The sequence below is a fragment of the Parastagonospora nodorum genome (genome assembly GCF_000146915.1).
Source record: "Parastagonospora nodorum SN15 chromosome Unknown scaffold_20, whole genome shotgun sequence".
Classification (NCBI taxonomy): Eukaryota; Fungi; Ascomycota; class Dothideomycetes; order Pleosporales; family Phaeosphaeriaceae; genus Parastagonospora; species Parastagonospora nodorum.
The window spans coordinates 538145-561267 of NW_001884568.1; the positions used below are offsets into that span (position 1 = coordinate 538145).

Below are 23123 nucleotides of genomic sequence, written 5' to 3' on the forward strand. Positions count from 1 at the left end.
TAATACCCAATTGCCCTCATGCGAATTCTCGCTTGGCGAGCATTCTTGTCATTTGCGGGCCTCATATGCGATGAGCGATCGAAGAGCGACGAGGGCGCAATAGTTGGCGGCCAATCTAACAGCTCGGAGATGCACATAGGGTATCACCGTCACATTAGAAACCTATCCAGGTGATACAGCGTGTAGCTGCGTACTGGAGACCCATCGGCAAGACCCTGTTTGTTTTCCTTTGTAACTGTTAGCTTGCAGTATTGGAATGGCAGAATGGCAGACGGCTAACTAGACTCTGATGAGTGGTTCGCAGCATGGCGCTCGAATTGATAAGGAGGCGGCACACACTGGGTAGTTTTCGGCCTTCCTTGAAGCAAATGATCTCGTAAAAGAGCATGGATGTAGAAACGCCATGGTCTGGCAAAGCGACAACATCTAGTGCTGAAGAAACGGATTGTTATTGGGTGGTTGCAGTCAAGGTCGTTCGGATTATGAACCTTCTCGCGAGTATGGTAACTATCGGTACCGCGGCAAGTCAAGTTGAAGTGTTGGATGATCGGATAAGGGAACTCGTTTGGTGGTATGCACATGTGTGGAGGTTCTGCCTGAGATGTTTTTATCTGTACTCAATGGTGCGCCGTATGCAGGATGCCTCTTCACCTACATGTGTCGTGAAGGACAGGGCCAGGCGTCGCTGACGCAAACATTGCATCCGAATTGTTGCACAGCGACTGGTATCAGTCGGCAGCTGGGATAATTGATAGGCCTTGGCTGGACATCCAACATCACTTCATCCAAATCTTATCCGGCGGTATCTCGACATTCCAGTAGATTAATGATGTCCTTGATTTGATCACCGCTCTGCTGCACATGATCGTTCAACACGTGCAAGCGAGATACGGCAATAATTGGCGAGACCAGGAGTCGCCCGGGGAGGCGCGCTTTCAATCTCCATGGGCAACGCTATGGCGCTGTGGAAATAGCCAGAAGTAAGAGCTGTCCCAACACGGCAATTAGCTCTCTTTTAACGACCGCATCGGCGTTTGCTTTCTTACAAATGTTATCGAGGTTATTCTCAGGGCAGACTGGGTCCATCGCGAGTGAAAGGACCAGAAACCTAAAAATCTCTGCGAGGCGAGCACTCCACTCGTTTTGCTCGCGCGGTACCTGTACCTAACGCCGTACGTACGTGGAATGTGAAGGCGAGAAGGCCCGGGCAAAAGGACTAGGAATTCCGTGTTGTTCAGGTGTTGTAGTAGTTGTACCCGCCATCAGCTTGGATCCGACTGATTTCATTGGCGCTAGAGGCAAGAGTCCCGTAGTGGATGGTCAAGGCCAGCCCAAAGGCGAAAACGTGCTACCCCTTAGTGGGCCTATAGGAAGGAAGGAAACTTAGCCGGAAGACAGTGGAGCGTCGGCGCCGATATCGACAAGTTCACGGCTAATCGGAAGCAAGGAACACCAAGATCCCCGACCTCTTCCTAAATTTTGTGGGATAACAGTTCTACCACAACATTGTGTAGTGCAGCCAACAAAGCATGGCATGCAGGTCTGGTTTCACACTATGATGCATGTGCCACTCAGCCACCATGTTGTCCAGGTACACCTACGGAAATCACTAGCACACAACGTGGAGCTTGGATGTCCCTGCCAATGTTGCAGGCTGTCAGCCACCACGTGGTGCGACGGGAAATAACGAGGATGCAATACGAAGAACATGTAGCCTGTTCGAGAAGCTGCTTGAATTGCGATGGGCAAGATCCTGTTTTACTCTCTCTCTCTCTCTCTCTCTCTCTCTCATGCCATGGGTAGCTGAAAATTTGCAGTGCATCCAAGGGTCCACGGGTGCAATGCGGCTCCGCCATCTTCTAAAGTTTTAAGGCAACCTTTACGAAATCATGCAGAAACCAAGGAGGCAGACATAGTGTTGAAACAACATGCTCTCCACGATAGTCCTTGTCGGGGTAGCTTATGGCTAGATTGACGTGGCTCCGTGGCAGAAGTAGTTTAGTGGGATGCAGCAGAGCTCATCATGAGGCTCGTGCTTGGCCGACCTCTATCCTCGGCACTGACAGCCCGTTACACTAATGCCGGCATCCTTCACACCTGAACTATTTCGAATACATCCAAGACCAAACTTTGTGTAAAACATCCTGGAAGATGAGGACAGCGACCCCCGCAATCCCACAGTGCACACCCTCGCATACACCCAGGACTGGGATGCCTCTTTTTGTGCTGGTCTTGTAGAGCATAGAGAAAGTATAAGAATCATGTGCATCACTCCTTTAGAACTCATCACAGGCCATTCAACCCTGCGATACCATTACTCTGAGGCTTCTGTCCCATAGACCATTCGGTCATCTTCTCCAGTAAATTAAACAACGACATACAACCGACACATCCTGACCTCGGCACAGCAAAACGAGCCATCATGGTCAAGCTCTTCATCCCAATTCTCTGCGCCATCACTGGTACCCAAGCACTATGGCTTGCCGTCTCGAACCAGAAATGGGAGAACTACGCCAACCGGGGCGGCGTTTTTCCTACCAGATACTGCGTAGTAGGCAGAGGCGAAAACGAGCAGCAAGCCATTGCCAACTCAAAGAAGAGGGATCTGAAAGCTATATCGGTCGGTGGAGCAGGCTATTGTGATCAGCTGCCCTACTCGAAGAGCAACCAAGGCGGAGGGTACTGGAACGATCACGGCACTATCAACTACATCGACGACAACTGGCATTGGTACTGCAATCCTCTGAAAGGTGAAACGGGTGCTTTTTACTGGGATGGAGCCTGTGATGCTGGAAGCGGCGCGCCGAGGAAGAAGAGGGAGGTGGAATTTGCTGCTTAGGGTCCAGCACTGACCTTGGACGCATCGGTAGCGGCAACAGCAGCAGCAAATTGGGGAACTTCAACATCACCTTCCACAGACCACGCCGTCTGGAAAGCTATCTTCCAACCACTAAATACGCGGTGTACCAACTGCACTATCTTCATGTATATAAATAAGCCAAACGCTGTTCACTCGCGATCTTCACAATGACCTTCCACCATCCCACATTCATTGTCCCATTTACATACCGCCACAAAGATGAAGCAAAACACTTTCACAGCGATCAATACAAACACTCTCACAGCGCCCCATCCAACTCCCACAATGTCCCCACGTCCCCCTATAAATACCTCTCCCACTCCGTCTCCCAACTTCTCCTCACCCAACCCGCCCCATCACACCAGGCGCGCCATCATCTGCGCGCCCTTGCACTCGTTCTGACGAGGTGCAGCCTACCCATCGCGGCCCCGCCCGCAAGACGCGAAGAATTACGTACTGGCAACTGGCCTGTTCCTCGCCTCTTAGTATGGGTGGTGAGTGATGGGGAACGGGGGTGGGTTTGTTTTGCTGCGATTTAGCGAGTTTTGTGTTTCTTTTTTTGAAGGTGAGTATGCTTTTCCCTCGGAGTGATTGCGCTGTGGGCGGCGCTTCGGGATGTACTTACACTGGGCGGGTTTGAGTGCTTTCTTGCGCTTCCACAGGATTTCAGTCCTGACGTTTTGGATGGCTTTGGTCCCGTTCTTCTCCCTCGAAGCGAGAACCGATTTGTACGGGACTGGTGGATCAGAAGAAAACGGAAGAAAGTTGTTCCACTTGATTCGTATCAACAGGTTTCATTGTGGGCTAACACTTAATCCCACTGTGGGCTCTGGGGAGTACATTGGAGGCTGCGAAAACTGTCCTCCAGGGATTTCACAGAATGCATTTGGCGGCTGCCTTACTGTTGAAAACCATGACTAGGAACGTACATATCGAATGAATATATCTGCAGAGTTCTTTGGAATATATCTGCAGAACTTTTCCTCTATACTGGCTCCCGTTTAAGACCGGACAGATTCAACTAGTTGCCTTTGTCTTAGTGGAATCATATCGCCAGAAGCTTCCAGGTTATCTTCCACTTTGCTTCCGGCTAGCTGCCTTTTAACGTCGCGCACTTGCTGTTCGTATTCCCAGCGTTGTTTGATGTTCTGAAAAAGGGCATTTTGCTGGCGCTGTTCTTCTTGGTTAATTAATCCGGCGGCTGAGCATCCGGTATTTAGATTCCTTTTTTGCGTTTGGAAGAGCTTGTTTCATTTGACCGCGTCGGTTGAGCAGGGATCGAATCTTGGGATGATCATTGACCGATGCAGATGCTCCCGTGTCAGCCCTCATAGCCGACGAAGATCGATCGAACGGCTCATAGTACAAGCTGCCCGCATGAGAACGTCCTGAGGCTCAACACCACAAACGACAGCCTGAGTATCAACTGTGATGCGCCGTAAGAGATAGTATTTCAAGAATGTCACTATACTGGCGTGTCCCATCATCATATTCTGCATCGATTCGCTCACGTTGCCTGTACACACAATTAATTCTCAGCCTCATCTAAATCGTGCCTGTAGTGCTTACCATCCTGGTTGAAGGCCTTTCCTCCCGTATATCTCAAGGAATAGGGACGGGCGACTTCCGCAAATCTCGTAATCTGCAGAGATGTCAATAAGCAAGCCAAGCCAAGCCTTGGCATGTAGCTTGTTTGACACGCTCATTAAGCACCTCAAAGCTTATTTGTCAGGCTTGTTGCCTATAATAGCTAGGCTTGTTTGAGGCCCGCTCGATAGGCTTCATATATTAAGAAGTGGGGCGGATACGGAGCCCCTTGCTAAGGTCTTCTCTCCGCTCCAACATCACTTTTTATCGATAAGATCCACGTGATCTATTACGTAATAGTATACGTAACAAGTTTGTTTCACTGTACTGTGCACGTGCCCTAATAAGCACTTGCAAGCTATCAAGTAAGCCTTCCTCTTTAAGCTTATTTATTAGGATTTTAAAGCGAGAGAAGCTTGCTTGTTAGGCTTGCGCACAGGTCGTCGTCTTGCTTGAAAAGCTTGTTTAGGCTTGCTTGTTAACATCTCTAGTAATCTTGCCCAGCGTGTCAATAGAGCCAAGCAAGGTCTAGTAAAGAAGAGGCTCAATTCGAGAAATAGCTCAGCTATCTGGTGTCCTAACTGCTTTTCGAAACACAGGAATAATCTCCATCGAGAATGTCAAACTATGTGCTACAAGCGCTTAATCATAGAAAATTAGTCTAAGAAGGAAAATATAGAGACTAGATGCAAGAGTCTCATCGAACATAATCTCTAGGAAGAGAAGTGTGTTCCTAACGACTGTATTAGCAGGTTCGTGAATTTTAATACTAACAAAGAGGAGAATTAACACGTCTTTTATACCAAGACATTGTTTCGTGAACTCGAATGTAAATTCGAGAATTATTCGATGAGGTCCACCTTCTGAATCGCGGAGTAGTGTAACTTAAATGTGTCGATAGCAAAGATTAAGCAGAGCTTATAGTCGATTTGTGGTAAAACCACCCAGTTGTAGGTACAGTTAAGCCTGTATCCTGTACCGTCCATAAGAGTACTTCTTTTCGACCGTTCGCAAATTTGTTTGCAGCACTTAATTCACATCTTCCACGTACATGCAGCCCTTATGCCGACATCGTCCTTAAGTCATGCTTTTTCATGAGTAATTCTGTTTTCAGCCAAAATTCACATGTCTTTCCATTCCACCATATCAATACACTCAACTACTTATACAGCACAAGCACACTATCCCTCTCTGGGCTTTTTGATGATGCCTGCCGTCCAACGCCATGCTAAAAAGAAGCCCGATTGTCGTGTCATTGCCACGTCAAATAATATCAACACCGTAATAACGCCGTCAAAATACACTTGCATCGTCCGCCCTTTGTTTACTTCACGTCTTCATCTTGCCCAAGAATCCGTCCAGGTCGAATTCCTCTTCGTACTGCCGCTCGTCCCAAAGTTCTCCTAGTTCGTCTAGGAAGCCCTTCTTGCCCTTTTCTCTCAGTGCGCCCGTTGCGTCCACGGCGTCGTTTTCGTCGATGCGATCGACGTCGTCCTTGCTGTTGCTTGGAGGAGGTGGTAAAGCGCTGGGATCGTTGCTGTCTGCGCTGACGTTGAAGAGGTCAAGGATTTGGTCTGTTTGCATGCTGCCGAGGCCGGCATTCTGTTGATTCACCACGGTGGAGGCGACGTCGATCTTGAAGCGTTGGAGACTGTTTTGATGTTAGTACATGTGATGAGGAGGAAAGGGGGTTGATTAGACTTACCTTAAGATCTTCTCCTCGAGCGTTCCGCGCGTGACAATGCGGTAGACATTGACAACCTTCTTTTGTCCGATACGATGGGCGCGATCCATGGCTTGGATGTCCTTTTGCGGATTCCAGTCGTGCTCAACGAAGATGACAGTGTCAGCACCCGTCAAGTTCAGACCGAGACCTCCGACGCTGGTGGTGAGTAGCAGGACGTCGTATGATGGATCGGAGTTGAATTTGTTGACGATTTCTTGTCGCTTGGTGGCTTCGACTGTACCGTCGAGGCGCATAAATTGGACGGAAGGAAGCATCTTCTGCAACACAGTGTTTTGAACCATGTCAAGCATCTCTTTCATTTGGCAGAAGATGAGGGCGCGATGCTGGGAGACGGCTTCGGGGAGATCGCCGGTGACAGGGGCGGCCTGAGACGTTGCAACATCGGATGCGCCAATACCACAGTCTACAAGAAGATCCTTGAGCGCACCGAGCTTGGGTGCGTGTACGATGTCATCGATCGTGGTATTGTGCTTCTTCAGGTATTGCTGTGTGGGCTCATAGGCTTTATTGGCTGGTCCCTTGACGACCATGGCAGGCGAATTGCATAGCTTCTTCATGTACTGTAGGGCTTGGAAGATGTGTTGCTTGCTGTCGCGGTCGGCATTACCTGCCTTTGCTTGGATCTCCTGGCCTTGTCGCTTGGTGAAGTCATCGAAGAGATTACGTTGGAGCTCGGAAAGGTCACAATAGTAATTCTGTAGGATTTTCGGCGGCAAGTCATCCAGCACTTCTTCTTTGAGACGACGGAGGAGGAAGGGCAAGACTTGTTTGTGGAGTGCCTCGATGGCCAGGGCGCCGCGTTCTTGCTCCTTAGACGAGGACTTGGCGAACCGCGAGGCCGCGATGGGTTTTGCGAAGCGTTCCTGGAAGACCTTCTCCGTGCCGAGGAAGCCTGGCATGAGGAAGTCGAATAGCGACCACAGCTCGAGTACGTTGTTTTGAATAGGCGTACCAGACAGAATGAGACGGTGGTTGGACTGGAAGTTCTTGACGGCCTGGCTGGTCTTCGACTTTGAGTTCTTGATCAAGTGACCCTCATCCAGAACACAGTAGTTCCAGTTGATAGGCTTCAGAAGGTCCATGTCGTTCCTGCAGATATCGTATGATGTAATCACAATATCCGCTTTTTCGAGCTCATTCCTGTATTGCCCACGAACAGCCGGTGAGCCCACATATGCGACAGAAGTGAGGAATGGGGCATATTGCCGGATCTCTTGTTGCCAATGGCCAGACAGAGTCGGAGGGCATACGATGAGCGATGGTAGACGTCGGAAGTTGAGGTCGCCTGACCTCTCGAACTCTTCGGCACGGAGATGATGATCGCTAGCAACCATGCACAGAGTCTGCAAAGTCTTTCCAAGACCCATGTCGTCGCAGAGAATACCGTGCAGATTGTATCTGTTAAGGAACGCCAGCCAGTTAACACCGTCTTGTTGGTATGATCGAAGCGTTGCCTTGATACCGACAGGGATCTCGAAGGGCTCCACCTTCTTCGCGTCAAGCATTTGCGCAACGAACTTTCGCTCGCGGTCACGGCCCTTGAGCAAAGATTCCGGCAGACCTGGCGGATCGGGTATACCAGACTCCAGAGGCACGAGCTTGACGAGCGTAGCGAAACTTGTCGTTGCCAAGAGTCGGACATCGTTGTCTGAGTCGCTCATTCGGCCGAGCACTGGAGTAATGAGGAAGATGACATATGGGAGAATGGCGTCTTCCATGACGTGGATGAGGTGGTATATGCATTCGATCGCACCTTGCCGACCATGTACATTACCACCATCGCCAATGGTTGGAAGAACGCTCTCGACCAGCATTGTAATGCCCTCGACAGACATAACGCTGCAAATGGTCGCAAAACATTTGGCGGCAACGTAACGGAGGACGTACAGGCGACTCTGCAAAGCCTTGGCAATGAGTGGCAAGAGATCCTTTACGAAGCCACGAACATCTGCATGCAGGCTTCCGACCAAGGCTCTCAAGGTTGAGAGCGCATCTACAACCGCCTGGCCAAACACGCCATCCTCTTCGGAAATCTTAGCAGGAAGGTTGGCATCTGTGAAAGCTTCCCTGATCGGCTTCTCCATCAGGTCCTTCAAGATGGGCACTTTTTCGAAGATCTCGGCACCAAAACTTGAGACAACTTGCTCAAGTGCCTCACGTGCTCCACGCTTAGTGATACGGGCGGCTTTGGATTCTTCGGCGAACTTGGCAGCGTCGGGGTGGTCGCGAATATCCTCGTCCTTCTTGAGCGTGAGAATACCTGTCTCGACATGGGACTGTGCCAGGAACTCGGGAGTCTCTGCTGTCTCCATGCAGTAGAATTTGACAAGGTTGCCAACCACCTTGTTGACGACGCCGGACCTGTTCGCGTTGACCAGGTAGACAATGTAGCCAGCCACAGCGGTAGCAGACCGCTTCTGCAGCTCCACATTCTCTTCCTTCTTGACGCTGTCCATCATAGCCTTGATGGGCGGTGACGGTTTCTTGGGTGGCGAGTTGAGCCATACCAAAGCACCAGCGGCGGCAGCCTTGATACGAATATCTCGCTCCTCTTTGATTTCCTTGGCTTCCTGGAGACTTGACTCTACCTCTTTCCGGGATGTGTCTAGATTTTGAGCAGCGACCATACGGGCCGATGGTGTCATAGCCTTCTTCAGTTTATCAAACTGCGTCGTGAGCAGCTTCTCGGCATCGGCGACGCCGAATGCGTATTGGCTAGCAGCTGGATCGCCTTGTACCACGACCGCCAGGTTTGGCAGGTTCTGCACATTGTGGTCGCGGAAGATGCTGAGTAATGCGGTGCACTGCGTACGGACAATCTGGAGTTTGGGAACGAGATCTTCGTAGGCGACGGGTCGTTCACCTTCCACAATCGGAAGCAGGGCTTTGACGAAAGCCTCTGCCAAGTCGTCCTTGATCTTCAGATTCTTGCCAAACTCGTCAATGACGATGGCGGCGGTCATCTGAGTTGACGAATGCGACGAGGATAGCGAAGGCAGCAGCCTTGCTTGGAATGTCTGTTGCCTAGTGGTCTCTGGCCAAGCGCCCATAGCCTTGCCCAGCGCAGCCGCAGCAGAGGTTCGCGAGCGAATCAGCACATCAGCACCGATGAGTTCCAACTCACCGCTGATCATGTGACCATCAACGTTATGGGAGGTGGTCGATGGCGTGGGCGTCGCCATGTCTTCCTTTCCATGTCGCGACTTCTTGCGCCTCTTCGCCGTAGGTTCGCCACCTGGTGGAGGCGTCGATCTACGGCTCGGCGTCTGTTGCGGGGCCTGGCCCATGACCTGGCCAGAAGGTCGGATGAGCAACGACATGTCCATTGCTATCGGGTGACGGGCGATACCAATGGGTGTGAGAGTAAGAGGAACGATAGCATCCAGGATTGGCTCGAGATGTGTGGGCAGTTCATCGCCGATGCTTTCGATAACGGCGTTCCAGAGTTGTATAGAGAGCTTCAGAACGCCATCATTGCGCTCAAGTAGGATGTTCTGGAAGATTAGTTGCAGAGCTTTGCTGTCTAACCAGCCATCTGAGTCCTCGCTCTGGATGTCGAGGAAGGTTATGAGTGCGCGAACTACAGCCGCACGAACAGTGGTAATGGTGTGCCGCAAGAAGGGGAACAGGCGAGGGACGAGTTCGTGGAAAGATTGGGTCGGGTCTTGTCGAGCATTGGCGCGCATGGCCTCCAGTACCTGCGGAAAGCTGCAAAGCTTCGCCAAGAGGTCCATGATGAATCCGGTACTCGCGCTCAAGTCGTCTTGCAAACTTGATAGACAAGCCCATACTTGATTCATAAGAACTTCTAATGCTTTTGGCCGCATCTCGACAAATTCTTTGGCGACCGGGATCAAAGTCGCAGCACTGATAGCGCGAACGTCGTCGTCGAAATTTCCAAGTCCTTTGATGACGCAAGCAAGGACGCCATCCATCAATGTATCATCTTGCAGAAGGAGATCATTTCGAACGGCGACCAGATACCGCAAGCCGATCATACCACCTTGGCAGACGCCCCAATTAAGGTTGGCGCACTCTGGTAAACCTTCTTGTACGATCATACGTTGAAGTACGTTGAAGGTCGCCAGTACGTTCTCCTGTGACAAGTACTGTAATACTGATCCCATGGCCTGTCCGGCAGTCTCCTTGATTGGGGCGACGGCGTTATCGGACGTGTAGTCAGCGAAAGAGTCGAGTATGAGCACACAACATATGCGACAGACGAGATCATTGAGCCATTGTTGGTTCAATGTGTCGTTCTCAGCGCGCGACTTGCCTTTCCGTCGACCAGCTCCAGCACCATGAGCGCGAAGGATTTCGCGAATGCCCATGGCAGCGCCGTGCCGGGTTTCCCAAGTCTGGTCGAACAACTCAACAGCAAGATATTCAGTCACACGTCGGAATGGCCACAGTAAGCCTTCCTCTTCTTCCTCGGTTTGGAAGGAGGACTTTTCTGGGACTGTCTCACCCTTGAATTCCTTGACAAATTTTTGGTCATCATCGCCACCGTTGCGATCGAGCGAGAAGTAGTCATCAACATTGTTGGCGTCTTCTCCATTCTCTGACTTCTCGACCTTCAGCGCAACAGGCGCTGTGCGGACTGGTGTCTGTAGAGCATCTGGCTGCGAGTCCTTCCGCGGGCCGCTGAAATCAACGATCTGGACCTTGGCGGAACCACCTTTGGCAATGTGTTTCTGTTTCCGCTTCAGAGCATTCTGTTGGCGCTTGCTGAGTACTTGTTCGCCGTTCGGTGTTGCAAGAGGCGGGGATGTGGCAGCGGTCATTGAGTTTGATCTTGATATGTTGGTGTCGATGCGATGTATGGCTGGCGTCTGGCGTCCAGGTGTCTGTGCGATCACGTCGTCGACTGGAGGCGACTTTTCCTCCATGTACTCGCCCTCAAAGCCGAGCCGCTTGAGGAGGGTTTCTTTCTGGTAATCGATGCGATCGGCTGGGGCCATGGCAGCGAGTTTGTATTCATGCTCCCTGGTGCCGCTAGCAACAAGCTTTTTGCCGAATTTGAGGATAGAAGCCAGATCTAGCGTAGCTAAGTCTAACCGTTCGCTGAGGGGAGGTATCGCAGTGTCGCCATTCTCTTCCTTTTTGACGATGGCTCCGTTGCTGTCTTCGGGTTTGACATGGCCGTCAGTTTCTGACTTGACTTCTTCTGCCTTCACAACTGCTTCGATCGGCTCATCCTCGGCATTGGGGTCAAACCTCTCAGCGTTGGATACGATGCCTCCAACAGCCTTGGCAGCTGCAACGCGAGTTTCCCAGCTCTTTGACCGCAAATAGGGAATCACCCGCGTGAGTAGATTGAAAAGTTCGTCGGGGTGTTGTTTTTGGACATCGGCTAATTGATCGGCAGCAGTGTTCCGGATCAATGCTGTGCTGCCCGTCTCGAGGAGCCTTGGCCATGTTAGCGGATGCTGAAATAATTTGCAGCGCGATGACGATGGGCAAATTAGAGCAAGACAAGTTGCGAACAATTGCAGCGGTGTCTTGGGTGAATACGATGATGGTACAAGCGGCCAGTCATGGGTGCACTTACGTTACGAGACGGTCCAATCTGGTGGCACTATCAAGGCGTTAGCGGCATCATCAAAAACGTGCATGCAGGACGCAACAAACCTCATATCGGCGGCTGGTCGAGTGTGCGTTGAATGGCGTGGCTCGCCGGAGTGATTAGAAATTAGTGACAGCCGTAGTTGAGGCCATCGAATATGCAGTGGTCGTGAGCTGGGTAGGTGTGTTGGCGAATCGGTGATGTGGGATCACGTGATGGGTGGTGGTAAGTCGAATCCGCCCCGATGCGTCGGCATGTGGACAGCGGGCCCCTCCAGCATATGAGAACAACCAACATTAAATACAAGCCTGCTCGCTCGCGTTGGTGGTCCGAGCGCTGATGGTCCGAGCGTGCGCGCACCGTTTCAGGAGTCAAATTTTTGTAAGCTCGTAGATCCGGCAGACCAGCAAAACGCGTTGGTTTTTCATCGCTAGCACGTACACTCATCACATGCGATCCAGAAATGACATGTCTTGGACGGTGTTGCGCGCGTGGAGGCATCAGCGACGCGATGGCGATGGCGCCTTCTTCCTTGAAGTTGCGAAATGTGGCCCTTCTTCTTCATCCGCATCGGGTCTAGCATCCGAACGCGACTGCTAGCACTCATGCACCACCCGCTCCATTATCAATGTTCCCATCAACTTCATCAAGGACATTGCAAGCGAACAGCCTCAGACTCTGCCTTGATCGCAGAAAGCAGTCTGCAACCGGCCACGTCATACAAAATTCCCACCCTTGAACCTTCGATTCCGGTGTCGCTACTCCTAGGCTGCCACTCCGCCGTGAGCCAGCCATGTGCTCTCAACCTATCGTGGCGCATCAGGCTGAAGATGCGCTTGACCACCTCGTGCGCAGCAAACAAACGGCGCAGTCCCTTTTTTCATATTTTGCATGTTGGACTTTCCATCACAACACACATTCATGTAAACATCACAGTCGCGCGGATGCACCGGACGGGGCCCCGCGTCGTGTCTTTTGCGCGTCGTTGATAACCAACCTCTCGCTAGGCCATCTGATTTCCGCTGATCGACGTGCGGCTGCAGCTCATAGACTAGCGCACCTGCATCGAGTTCACCACTTGGGGGCCGTCATCTTTTCCTGCTTTCTACGTTCTATTCGATTTGATCATTTGCGCAAACTCTTGTCGCAAACTGGCACCTCGATACATCTTCACCGAGCACCCATATCTGCCTCGGTATCGACGCTACAAACGTCATCAATTCGCGCAACCAACACTGCTGTGTTACTAAGGCATGGTCCCGCCTCGGCCTGTTCGTGGTTGTGACATGGACCCTGTGGTGCGCAGTGAACACCTGCGGTTATCCACAACCCCAACTCCCCCATAGGAACACAATCTTCAATATCGATCGCGCTTCGTAATTAATCAGTAACGTATTTATTCTCCGAGATCGTTCTCGCGCAGAGTGCATTGTTCCGGACCAACGCGTCAAGGCGACGGCGGTCCACCAGCACCGACAAATGTTGGCCGAACGGGATATAGCTTCTCCCTCAGCACACCGCATTGCCCTGTCCACATCACCATCGGCCACGCGACCACCCTTGTGTTGATCATCATAGATCCTCTGCAACATGAGCTGCATCGCGAATGCTCATTATGGCAGGAACTGCAGTTTTGATACCTGGAATGGACGTGCTTGTTTTGCGATCCGCTCGACGCGACATTGTATCTCTCTCGGCGTCTTCCGACATTGCCGAAGAAGGCCCTTCCCTTGTCGTCTCGGTCTTGTGACTTGCAGCACGCCTGGTCCACCATACTAAAATCGACTTGGTTCTGATAAATCTACAATGTGCCTGTATTGTTGCACCAATTACTGGCACTATTGCACACCTCTCTTCGTCGTTTGACCATGGTAAGACCGCGCCGTGACTTCAGACAGCGAATGGCGTCGCTATCTTACTCTCGATATCTCAAAAGCTTCAAGGCTCCGCGGTTCATTGGTGGTCTCCACTCATCAGTCCACGTGGCCAGCTTTTGGACAAGTGCGCGATGATAAGCGGGATGCGAAAAGAGCTCGACCGAAGCTGTTCGACCTGGCAACCACGGGAGACCTTGGAGTCGACCATGCAAAGGCATTCCCGTTCGGATCGTCCCGGAGCGAACACGATGATTCCCGAGGTTGTCTCCATCATGATCACGGGTTGCCCACTGAACAATCCATCATTCCCTAGATTGCATGTATCACCCTATTTCAATGTCGACGCACGACACTCTCGAAGAGTAGCAGATGATATGTTTGAAGAGCAGAGAACACAGCGACTGCACTCAGACGGTAAAGCGCCAGCAACTCGGCGCCGAAGTACATGAGCTTCGCAAGGTCGCGTTTCGAAGCTGTGCCGCCCTCTTGAGCAGAGACATGAGGCAGCAGAAAGCGTCTCTCATGACACTCTTTCTTTGCACTGTTATGTTGTAATTTCACATACACGTCATACTTCGTGATCGGCCAACACCCCGAAGCATTTTGAATGTGCCTTCCGGATTGAGAACGACCTCATAACACTATTCTTAATCACACGGTGCCCTGGAATACTCTAGAGGACCCTGGGAAGCGCAAACTTGGAGGACAAGGTCTAGTGATTTCGGCGCACACAGCAAGCATCCAACATTTCTTCAAGTCGTTCTGGAGTGGCGAAGAAGGAATATCAGTCGGACCCTTGCGAGATTTTGAAAGTGCTGAACAAGAGTTGAATGAATTGGGGATGAACTGGCAAATATGAGGAGGCTTATATGCGGCAGACGAGCACGGACTACATTTCGAAGGCGTCATGGCCGAGCTCGAGGCAATTGCACCAATTTTCCAGGCGAGACGCACACATAGAGCAAACGACCCTGCTTTTTGATAGGTCGGTTCATTTTCGCGCCGTGGCGATTGAGCCGCAGGACGACATCGACCGCTCTCGGTGCAGGTTCTGCAGGAAAAAAGAGCAGCCATGAAACATCTTGGCTTTCTAGCTCATATACTCATGTTGATATTTCGTCCATCCAGGGACTCGGGCATGATGGAATTCGACATCTTTTGGAGGTTCGCAAAAGAAAGGGCATAACACGAGTTGTTGCGGGATCTGGAAAAGCGGACTCATGGACCATAATGGTATCACTTTGGGCAACATCGTAGTTGCAGTTGTCGGAGAAGACTTGAGGAAAAGTAGTGGATTTATATATATCGCGCAGAGTCCGCGAATGACGACGACTGGCCACGCAGCTCCGCACATACCAAGTCTCTCAGGCGATTTTAATGTACACATTCTTTCTAGTAGCCTAAAACCATAGCATACGCTAGTTTGATGTTTAGTCGATCCGGTCGAAAAGAAAAGCATTTCTCATGTATGAACCCCATAGACATAGCGGAAGGAATATATATTTGGACAGGTATCGTTTTGGAATGACAAAAGAAGCGACCAATGGGCTACTTAGACCATGAATTTTCGTCGAAAGGGCAATTTTTGTGAGAGAGGAAGGTACCGTAGTAGTTAGAAGAGAGCCCACATACACGTTTAGCGCATGAAAAAAAACACTCTCTCAATATGTGCAAGCAGACCGAGCATTTAGAGTTTCCCAAAGGCAACCTTGGTCGTGGCGCGTTTCAATGATGTCACACTCCGCTCTCGCCAGACACATGGGTCAGGTGAGTGCTCAATTTCATTGACCGAAGAATACATTTCTTGCTTTTCGCCTTACTTTGGCAGAAGGAAGTGACATAGACATCTTCAATGTCTACCTTTGAACTGTCTTAAATGGAGGTTTGATGAAGAAGAGTTCGCACGGCGCGGAGTAGTATGTATACACACCTTGCACAGTCCTGAAGTCTACATGAATGCGACACTGACTTTCGGAGGATATCAAAGTGTATCCTAGTCGCTGAGAACATATCGCGATGACGCGTTCCTTTTTAGAGGTAGAATGGCCATCGCATCTTCTCCTTTTGAAAGGCCAACCGCCAGAGATGAAGCGCTTAGGGGTTGATTTGATTCAAAATTGCCAGATACCATGCGAAGATTGCGCCTTGCCTGCCAATTTTCCGATATCCAACCATGCATATGCCCGGAGTGCCTCATCACCTCACTCTCCAATTTCCAAGCCACCCCATCCTTTCCAATTCTCCAAGCCACCCGATCAAGCTCCTTCTCCAAGCCATTCCATTACAAATTTTTGAACGGAAAGAAAATACGCTGTGCGTACACGTACTTACTTCCTTGTTGCAAGCTCTGAGATCTTGTTAGGTGTAGTCATCTTAGAGAAGGGCCTCAAGGGCCTGCATGGCGGCACTGAGTGCACTGTACACGAGTTAGTAGACGCTGTGTGACTCTTACGTGATTGTCATGGTGGCTTACAACGGGTCGCTCTCCTCTCTATCGATCTCAGTCTGGACGGCAGCTTGCGCAGCCCGAAGCGCGATCTCGGCGGCAGTAAGCGGTGTCGAAGGCACGGGCGCGGGTGCGGATGCGATGGCTGGCGCAGCTGTTGGGGCGGCATCTCGTCGCAAAAGACTCGTCATCAACGCTTCGAAGTCTGCGAAGTCGTTGCCAGTATCGGACACAGCGTTGCGGCGAGGGCCTCGTGCGGATGAACCAGCGATGAAGTCGCTCTTGTTGGTCAAGACGTTCTGCTTCCAGTAGAGCGCGTCACGTAGAGCGTCGCGGATGTGCGAACCCTGGTGGACAACGTAGAGGCAGATGAACCCATCACCCACTCGGGAGTAGACATCGTAGCCCTGGGAGCGCATGTAGTAGCAGAGACGCAGCGCATCCACCGCTTTGGGCTCCTTCTTGCCTGCCGGATCGATAGCCTGGGTCCATAGTCGGGCTTGTCGAGGGCTGAGCGAGTCGGTAGGGTGGGTTTCAGCGAATTTGAGGAGCGCACGTTGCACCTTCACGTACGCGAGGGTGTTCTGGGTGCCGTCCGGCTCGTCTTGCTCGTTGTAGGTAGTCGGAGGCAGCGCACTGACAAAGGTCACCACAGGCTTCCTGGGTTCTCGCTCGGTTCTGGCTGCGGGCAGTATAGGCGGCAATGGACCAGGCACACGTCCAAACTCGGATGCGCTGTTGGGTAGGTGGGGCGGATCAGCTTGCAGGCCTTCTAGGGTGTGGAGGAAATCTGGAACTGCGGAGGGCTCTTGATTCATTATATCTCTCTCGAGCTGTTGCTGAGCCCGCCGAAGCCTCAGTTCGCGTAGGCGCACAGAAACCGAACCCAACCGCACTTGACGTCTATCAGGTGCGATAAGACTCTCGGCAGGAATGGATGTTGGAAAGAGCGGGAAATCAGAAAGTCTATGGTTTGCGTAACCGAAACCTCCAGGAAAGGAGCTGTTGCTACTAGAATCCGACATGCTGGAAGAAATACGATGTTATTTGCTGTTGCGCTTTGTTCGAGCGCCAAAACGATTGCGGTTGACAAAAATACGAGCGAGTGACGTGGATGGTCGTAGACGGAGGCAGAGGTGAGATTAAAGGCATTGGAAGCGCCAAGAAAAGGCTAGTCGTTGGAGTGACAGCGTTTGCACGAGGTGAAAGTGACGGAAGGAGCAGGAAATTATCACGTGCCGTGCGCGAGCATCGTGCAGGCGAGCGCCTCTAGGTGTTCGAAGACTTGTTGCACATGACATGTGAAGTGAGGATGTACTGAAGTGTCCAAATACTACTATCTCGATCTCGGACTGGTCAGACATAGTTCACTCTGATCGCAGCTAAACGCTTAGAACAGGAAACCAACAAGAGGGGGTTTTGAAGCGAGAGACAGTAAACACTTGATAGAGAATGCAAACAAAGCGACCGCAACAGCAAGACTCAAAACAACAAACATACTCAAAAAGGACGGACGGGCGCTTAGAGTAGAGAGAAACACCCCATACTAACGCGTCGCCAACAATGCAATGCCATCAAACCTTCTCCTTACCCAAATACACCACCTTCTCCCACCCACGATCACCCTTCCTATTTTCAAACACCTTGCCCAGATGCTTGATGCTTGCATTGAACTCCTTCGCGCTCTTCTCACTGTCAAAGTCAAATGCCACATCGCCCATGCGCGCCGTCCTGACGCGCACCAAGCCATCCGGCATGGGTAGGTAGACCCAGGACTGTCGGGCAGAGGGCATGATACGCGCCTGTTTGCAGCGGGATTGGAACATTGCTGCGTCTTCGGGCGAGGAGAAGACAAGTACGGGCTCCAGGGGAGACACGGAAAGGAAGGCGCTGAGGATGGAGGGTGGTGACATCTTGATCCGGGTGGTGGAGGACTGGGTAGGTTAGACAGACCGAGGCTGGAGATTGTGCAGCATACCAGCGAAGACGTCAGATTAAGCTTCCGAGGTGATGTGTCGAGATATGTCGTGTGGTATCGCGTCGGACAGGATACTTGCTGCGAGGCTGGGAGGTGTAGGGTTCACTTCCGTGGTGTTTCCTACTTCTACGATCAGTGCTGACGGTTAGCTATATATCATTCTGATGCAATCAGGCAGCATTATCAGCCCTCTTCAGCTGGTGGGGCCAGCTGCAGTGAGCAGCGAGGCTGAGGTGAGGTCGTGAAGTCAGGACGGCTAGCCTCGTTTGGATCTGACAGCTCGGCTGCGCTTCCCAAGCCCGGCTCTCCGACTTCAACACCAGTTTCTGGTTCAGTGAAAAGTTCTACACAACACCACTCGCTTCCCAAATAGGGTAGATTTGCATCGGAATGGTTAGTCTACGTGTTATGGACGACTTTGGATGTCGACACATGCAGCTTTTCGACGTGAGATAGCAAAGCCAGGAGACCGCCACGAAAGAAATCGAGATTCCCTAATATGCCTTTGATGCCTCAAATACCTCCAGGACATTTAAAGAGCTCGGTAGATATAGGAACTATACTGATAGCCTTTTGAGTGATATTTCCTTACGGTACACGAATATCGTTGTGTAGTCGCTACACCACGCCCAACCATGGAACCTAAATATCAAGTCTACCTTTAAACCCACCTGCAGACAATAACTGCATATGAAGGGAGAAATTCCTCTCCACCTTCACTACACATTCTCTACCCTAACACTACATTTCAAGCAGCACTCCCGAAATGTCCTTCCACAGACCCTATTCCCCTTCCCTGTCCTCCTTATCAAGCGAAAGCCACCACACCTTACTCTACCCCACACCCTCCTCGTCCTACCGCTCTTCCTTCGCACCCCAAGAAGTGACCGGCTACGAGACTATATTCGACGAACTGCCTCGTTACGAAGAGATTCAGACACGAGAAGTGCCGCCACCACCATATAGCGAAATCGCACCGGATGCGGAGTTTGGGGGATATGGTGGTGGTGGCGGTGGCGGGTATGCATGGGAAGAACAGCTATATGAACGTGTGGTTTTGCATCCATTGCCGGAGGCGGGACCGTCAAGATATCGTGAGGTGTATGCTCTAGGACCCATGGGCGGTCCGCGAGGAGCAGATGAGAACGCTTCACGACCCATACCTCTTTCCTCCATGGGAATACCACCGGGAGTACACAGGCCGCGTCCCACACTGCGAAACCTACCTTTCCGAGCGGGTTCGGAGGCGCGTCCATATCCCCCACGGTCCCGCTCCCAATCTTATGTTCTGCGGGCCAGTGATGCGCAACTTGCTGACCTTGAGAGGCTGCGTGAAGATGCATGGGGTAGTGATTCAGAGGACGGAAGTGAGTATTTGAGTAGTGAAGGGGGTTATGAAGATGATTCGGAGGAGGATGGGAGTGAGGAGGGGCTGTCGAGGAGGGAACAACGGATGTGAAGTGTCGCATGAACACTTGTATGGTGGTAGAATAGTTGTATCATGTCAATTGAATCCCACCATACTTCATCCCTACCCAGACTGCCATTCGTCTGTTGTTTAAGCCATTGAACGCCTGTCGCTATGCCAAATAGTAATACCTCATCCCCACCCCAATGACAGAGCACGCATCAAGCTTTATCGAAATAACCTCTTCCCTCCCGTCCTCGCCATCGTCCTCTCCACCCCCTCAAGACTCATCCCCGCGAACCCGGCGCCCCCTCCATCTCTATCCAACTTGTACCGCCTCAGCGCCTCTCTGAGATGTGCCGGCGTCAAAGGACCCTTATTACTCTGCTTCAACCTCTCCTGCAATCCTTCGTCCTCGTTGATCTCCTTCCACAGCGTGTCCGTGCGATCCACCTGATTCAGATACATGCCGGCAGACGTTATGTCCTGATTCGTCGGACGATTGCGCTCGTCCTTGATATGTGCGGATGGGCGCTGGAGGGACTGCATCAGGACGGAGGGAGGTAAGGCGCCGTTGGGAAGATGTGTGGATGCGAGGGTCCATTCGTCGCGGACAGTGAGGGCGCGGTCGATGAGGTCGCCGATGAAGGATTTCGCATAAGACGTTACGGCGATGATGACGGGTTGTGGGACGGATTGGGAGAGGGTTTGGTTGACGAGCTTGCGGACGGTTTCGCGCTTGAGGCGGATGCGGCGGTAGGTTGCGTAGCGTTCGAGTTGGAGGGGCGTCATGAATTCCATGAGCATGCTGGTGGGTAATTAGCATGATAGCCTGGGGGTGAGATTGGGGAGACATACCGCTCATGTTCTTTCTCTTGATTCCGCCGGTCTTCAGCGCTCATGCCACCTTCCTCGACTGCCATGTCCATCTCTACGCCCATGTCGTCCTCATCGTCGTCGTCTTCGTACTCTCCACCATCTGCACCATCTGCGCCGTCACCGCCAACAACACTGCCGCCATCCGCGCCCTTTCCTCGTCTGCTGCTCACAACGCTGGCATTGTCTCCATCCCCCTTCTTCTTGCGCTTCTTTCCACCTCCACCGTTGATCACCGATGTGGTGGCTACACTATCGACCGAAGGAGAGCGCGAGTATCTCAGAGGTGAGCCGACGCCTTCTGATTCTGGCGAGAAGGCATTGCGGAGGTGTGACGGTTTGCGCTTCTTTGCTGGAGCGCCGTTGAGGGAGGATATGCTCCCGCGCTTTCGCGGCATGTTCAGATTCGGAATGTGGGGTGGTGAAGCCATGTCGAGCGTATTGCGCCGTGTATGCGCGCGTGTTGTTCGACGTAGAGATTCGTATGAGTGTGAAAGTTGAAGTCGCTGATGCGCGCGGTCGCCTTTATGGGGTGATTGCGCGCGCTCCTGGTCTCTGTAGCTCCTGGCTCTTCCAGTTGCGCCACTCAAATCGCGACGTGTTGATGTAAGATCGCTCTCAATCTGTAGTGAGGTAAAGCTACCCCAAGTCTGCTAATTTGTTGTCGTAGACCAACTCTCAATGAAAGTCGCACCCGCAGTCGCGCCAAGAAACGGCCACTAGCGCGTTTTCCCTGCTCTCGGAACTGTCAGCGGAACGCGGGTAGCATTTCGTCATCGACGTCTTTCCACGCCTCTCAAGCACAATCGATTTAGACCTCGAGATGTAGACCAGTATATAGCACTAGAATTCTGCGCGACGAATACAAAATTTCCAGGCTTCCTATCACCGTCTGAAAACACATCTTTCACCAGCTTCTTACCACCACTTCCAAGCTCATCGTTAACTTCACAAGACCCTCCGAAAGTGCACACGACCTACGCATCCATACCAAACTACCCGTAACCTTCCAAAAGAAATGCCTTCCTACGACCAAGCCTACAGCCAATCCGCCGCCTCAACCGCCCAAAACCCACCGTCTGATCCAACACCACCAACATCCTCTCTGCCCCCCGCCGCCCTCGACCTCGCCGCCAAACTCTTCGATCTCGCCCGCGCCGGCACCACACCGGCTCTCCAACAATACCTCAGCGCGGGAATACCCAAGAACCTGACAAATGCGTCGGGCGACACGCTGCTGATGTTGACTTCATATCACGGGCACGCAGAGACGGCGCGCATGCTGTTGGAGAATGGCGCGGATGCAAATGTGCTGAATGCGAGGGGCCAGAGTCCGATTGCTGGCGCGGTGTTTAAAGGGTATGATGATGTGGTTAGGGCGCTGTATGAGGGCGGGGCGGATGTGAGGTTGGGGCAGCCGAATGCGGTGGATTGTGCGCGGATGTTTAAGAGGAGTTCTTGTATGAAGTTGTTTGGTGTTGAGGAGGGGGAGGGAGTCGAGATACCCATTGGCGAGTCGTAAATCAAGTTCACAAAGCATAGCATGTGAAAGCAATAGTAGTTGGAATGAAGACATGGAAATCTTCGTAAGAGGTCGTTTTGATTTGAGACAGCTACTTCATAATAGCCACCCCACGTTGCACCATGGAATCATCTGTACTAAAGCCCAAGGAAACCCATTCGCCTGCCAAATACCATCTAGTTCTCGTCAAGCAGCGCAGCGAAGGACTCGCCAGCGTTGTCGGGCTTGCCCTTCTCGAGCTTCTTGGAGCCGAGCTTCTCTTTCGAGAAGGTAGCGGCGTAGGGGTTGAGGCGGAGCTGTACCTGGAAGTTCTTGAGAGGGTTCTTCTTCTGTACAACACCACGCTTGGAGACGGCACCGCCACGGACGGGGCGGAGGACCTTCTGGATGTCGCTTGAGTTGATGATCTTGCTGAGGTCGGGCTGCTTCATCATGGTGGATGGCAGGAGGAAGTCCTTCTTGAGCGCTGAGGGCTCGGTGGTGGAGCCGTAGATGGTGTCAAGGGCACCGAAAGCGGACGAGGTCCAGACGATGAAGCGGCCGAGGTGACCACCGGGGGCGAGCTGGAGGAGGTTCATCGAGTAGACGGATGAAGTCTCAACACCGGGGATGTTGCGGAAAGCCTTGACGAGCTCCTTGCCATCCTCATCGGGGTTGTAGATGACAAGAGGACCACGGCGCTGCTTGTGGCGGCGACCCCTCAGCTTACCCTTACCAGCGCGGAGCTTGCGAGAGTTCTTGGCCTTCTCGCAGTCGGCACCAGCACCGACAGCCTTGAGCAGAGCAACGGCAGCAGAGGTCTTGCGGATGGCGGCATCGGCAAAAGCGGTGGAGGAGATGACGAGGGGGACCTCGGGGACGGTGCTGACGTTGTGGCCGCGGGCCATGAGGAGGGCGGGGCTACCTGAAGCAGCGAGCGCGGATGCGGTAGCAAAGCGCTTCTGGTTCAGGTTGATCTTCTGGTGCCACTTGCGCCAGACCTTGGTGGGAGCGAACATGCGACCAGAGCGGCACATGTTACCGAACGCAGCCTGACCGGCACGGTGTGTTCCTCCACCAGAGACACGGGGAATACGGGCGACGGCACGACCAGTACCCCAGGACTCAGCAGAGGTCTGGTGACCAGCCTTCTCGGAGCTGCCGTGGAATTAGAGAGAGCAATTGTGTGGTGTGCGAAGAGTCTTACACGGCGTAAGGCTGGCGGCGGTTCTTGTTCATGCCAGTGTGGACCGCGTGGACGATATCCGGGCGGATAG

General features: G+C 52.2%; 9 protein-coding genes across 9 annotated transcripts in view; 4 read left to right on the forward strand and 5 right to left on the reverse strand.

The window, feature by feature from the left end:
• Positions 1-2422: 2422 nt before the first annotated feature.
• Positions 2423-2839, forward strand: SNOG_11853 (hypothetical protein; the record flags this gene model as incomplete). The annotated part of the gene is made up of 1 exon (XM_001802038.1): positions 2423-2839. The coding sequence occupies one exon, from the start codon at positions 2423-2425 to the stop codon at positions 2837-2839; it is 417 nt and encodes a 138-aa protein (XP_001802090.1).
• Positions 2840-3027: 188 nt separating this feature from the next.
• SNOG_11854 (hypothetical protein) lies at positions 3028-3800 on the forward strand (the record flags this gene model as incomplete). The annotated part of the gene is made up of 2 exons (XM_001802039.1): positions 3028-3354; positions 3729-3800. The coding sequence occupies 2 exons, from the start codon at positions 3028-3030 to the stop codon at positions 3798-3800; spliced, it is 399 nt and encodes a 132-aa protein (XP_001802091.1).
• Positions 3801-5549: 1749 nt separating this feature from the next.
• On the reverse strand, positions 5550-11830 carry SNOG_11855 (hypothetical protein; the record flags this gene model as incomplete). The annotated part of the gene is made up of 3 exons (XM_001802040.1): positions 5550-6098; positions 6153-11603; positions 11751-11830. The coding sequence occupies 3 exons, from the start codon at positions 11828-11830 to the stop codon at positions 5777-5779; spliced, it is 5853 nt and encodes a 1950-aa protein (XP_001802092.1). The 3' UTR covers positions 5550-5776.
• A 4180-nt stretch (positions 11831-16010) lies between these two features.
• On the reverse strand, positions 16011-16901 carry SNOG_11856 (hypothetical protein; the record flags this gene model as incomplete). Its single annotated transcript, XM_001802041.1, has 2 exons — positions 16011-16053; positions 16111-16901. 2 exons carry the CDS (start codon positions 16899-16901, stop codon positions 16011-16013), a joined length of 834 nt encoding a protein of 277 aa, XP_001802093.1.
• Positions 16902-17657: 756 nt separating this feature from the next.
• Positions 17658-17996, reverse strand: SNOG_11857 (hypothetical protein; the record flags this gene model as incomplete). The annotated part of the gene is made up of 1 exon (XM_001802042.1): positions 17658-17996. The coding sequence occupies one exon, from the start codon at positions 17994-17996 to the stop codon at positions 17658-17660; it is 339 nt and encodes a 112-aa protein (XP_001802094.1).
• An 831-nt stretch (positions 17997-18827) lies between these two features.
• On the forward strand, positions 18828-19520 carry SNOG_11858 (hypothetical protein; the record flags this gene model as incomplete). Its single annotated transcript, XM_001802043.1, has 2 exons — positions 18828-19428; positions 19450-19520. 2 exons carry the CDS (start codon positions 18828-18830, stop codon positions 19518-19520), a joined length of 672 nt encoding a protein of 223 aa, XP_001802095.1.
• Positions 19521-19697: 177 nt separating this feature from the next.
• On the reverse strand, positions 19698-20776 carry SNOG_11859 (hypothetical protein; the record flags this gene model as incomplete). Its single annotated transcript, XM_001802044.1, has 2 exons — positions 19698-20277; positions 20328-20776. The coding sequence occupies 2 exons, from the start codon at positions 20774-20776 to the stop codon at positions 19698-19700; spliced, it is 1029 nt and encodes a 342-aa protein (XP_001802096.1).
• Positions 20777-21363: 587 nt separating this feature from the next.
• On the forward strand, positions 21364-21867 carry SNOG_11860 (hypothetical protein; the record flags this gene model as incomplete). The annotated part of the gene is made up of 1 exon (XM_001802045.1): positions 21364-21867. The coding sequence occupies one exon, from the start codon at positions 21364-21366 to the stop codon at positions 21865-21867; it is 504 nt and encodes a 167-aa protein (XP_001802097.1).
• Positions 21868-21902: 35 nt separating this feature from the next.
• Positions 21903-23123, reverse strand: part of SNOG_11861 (hypothetical protein) — a 1568-nt gene continuing 347 nt past the window's right edge. The window contains exons 2-3 of the mRNA XM_001802046.1: positions 23054-23122; positions 21903-23004 (exon numbers count right to left, since the gene is read on the reverse strand). Of these exons, the coding sequence (XP_001802098.1) occupies positions 22044-23004; positions 23054-23122 (1030 nt within the window). The 3' untranslated portion in view covers positions 21903-22043. The remainder of the gene's footprint in view (positions 23005-23053; position 23123) is intronic.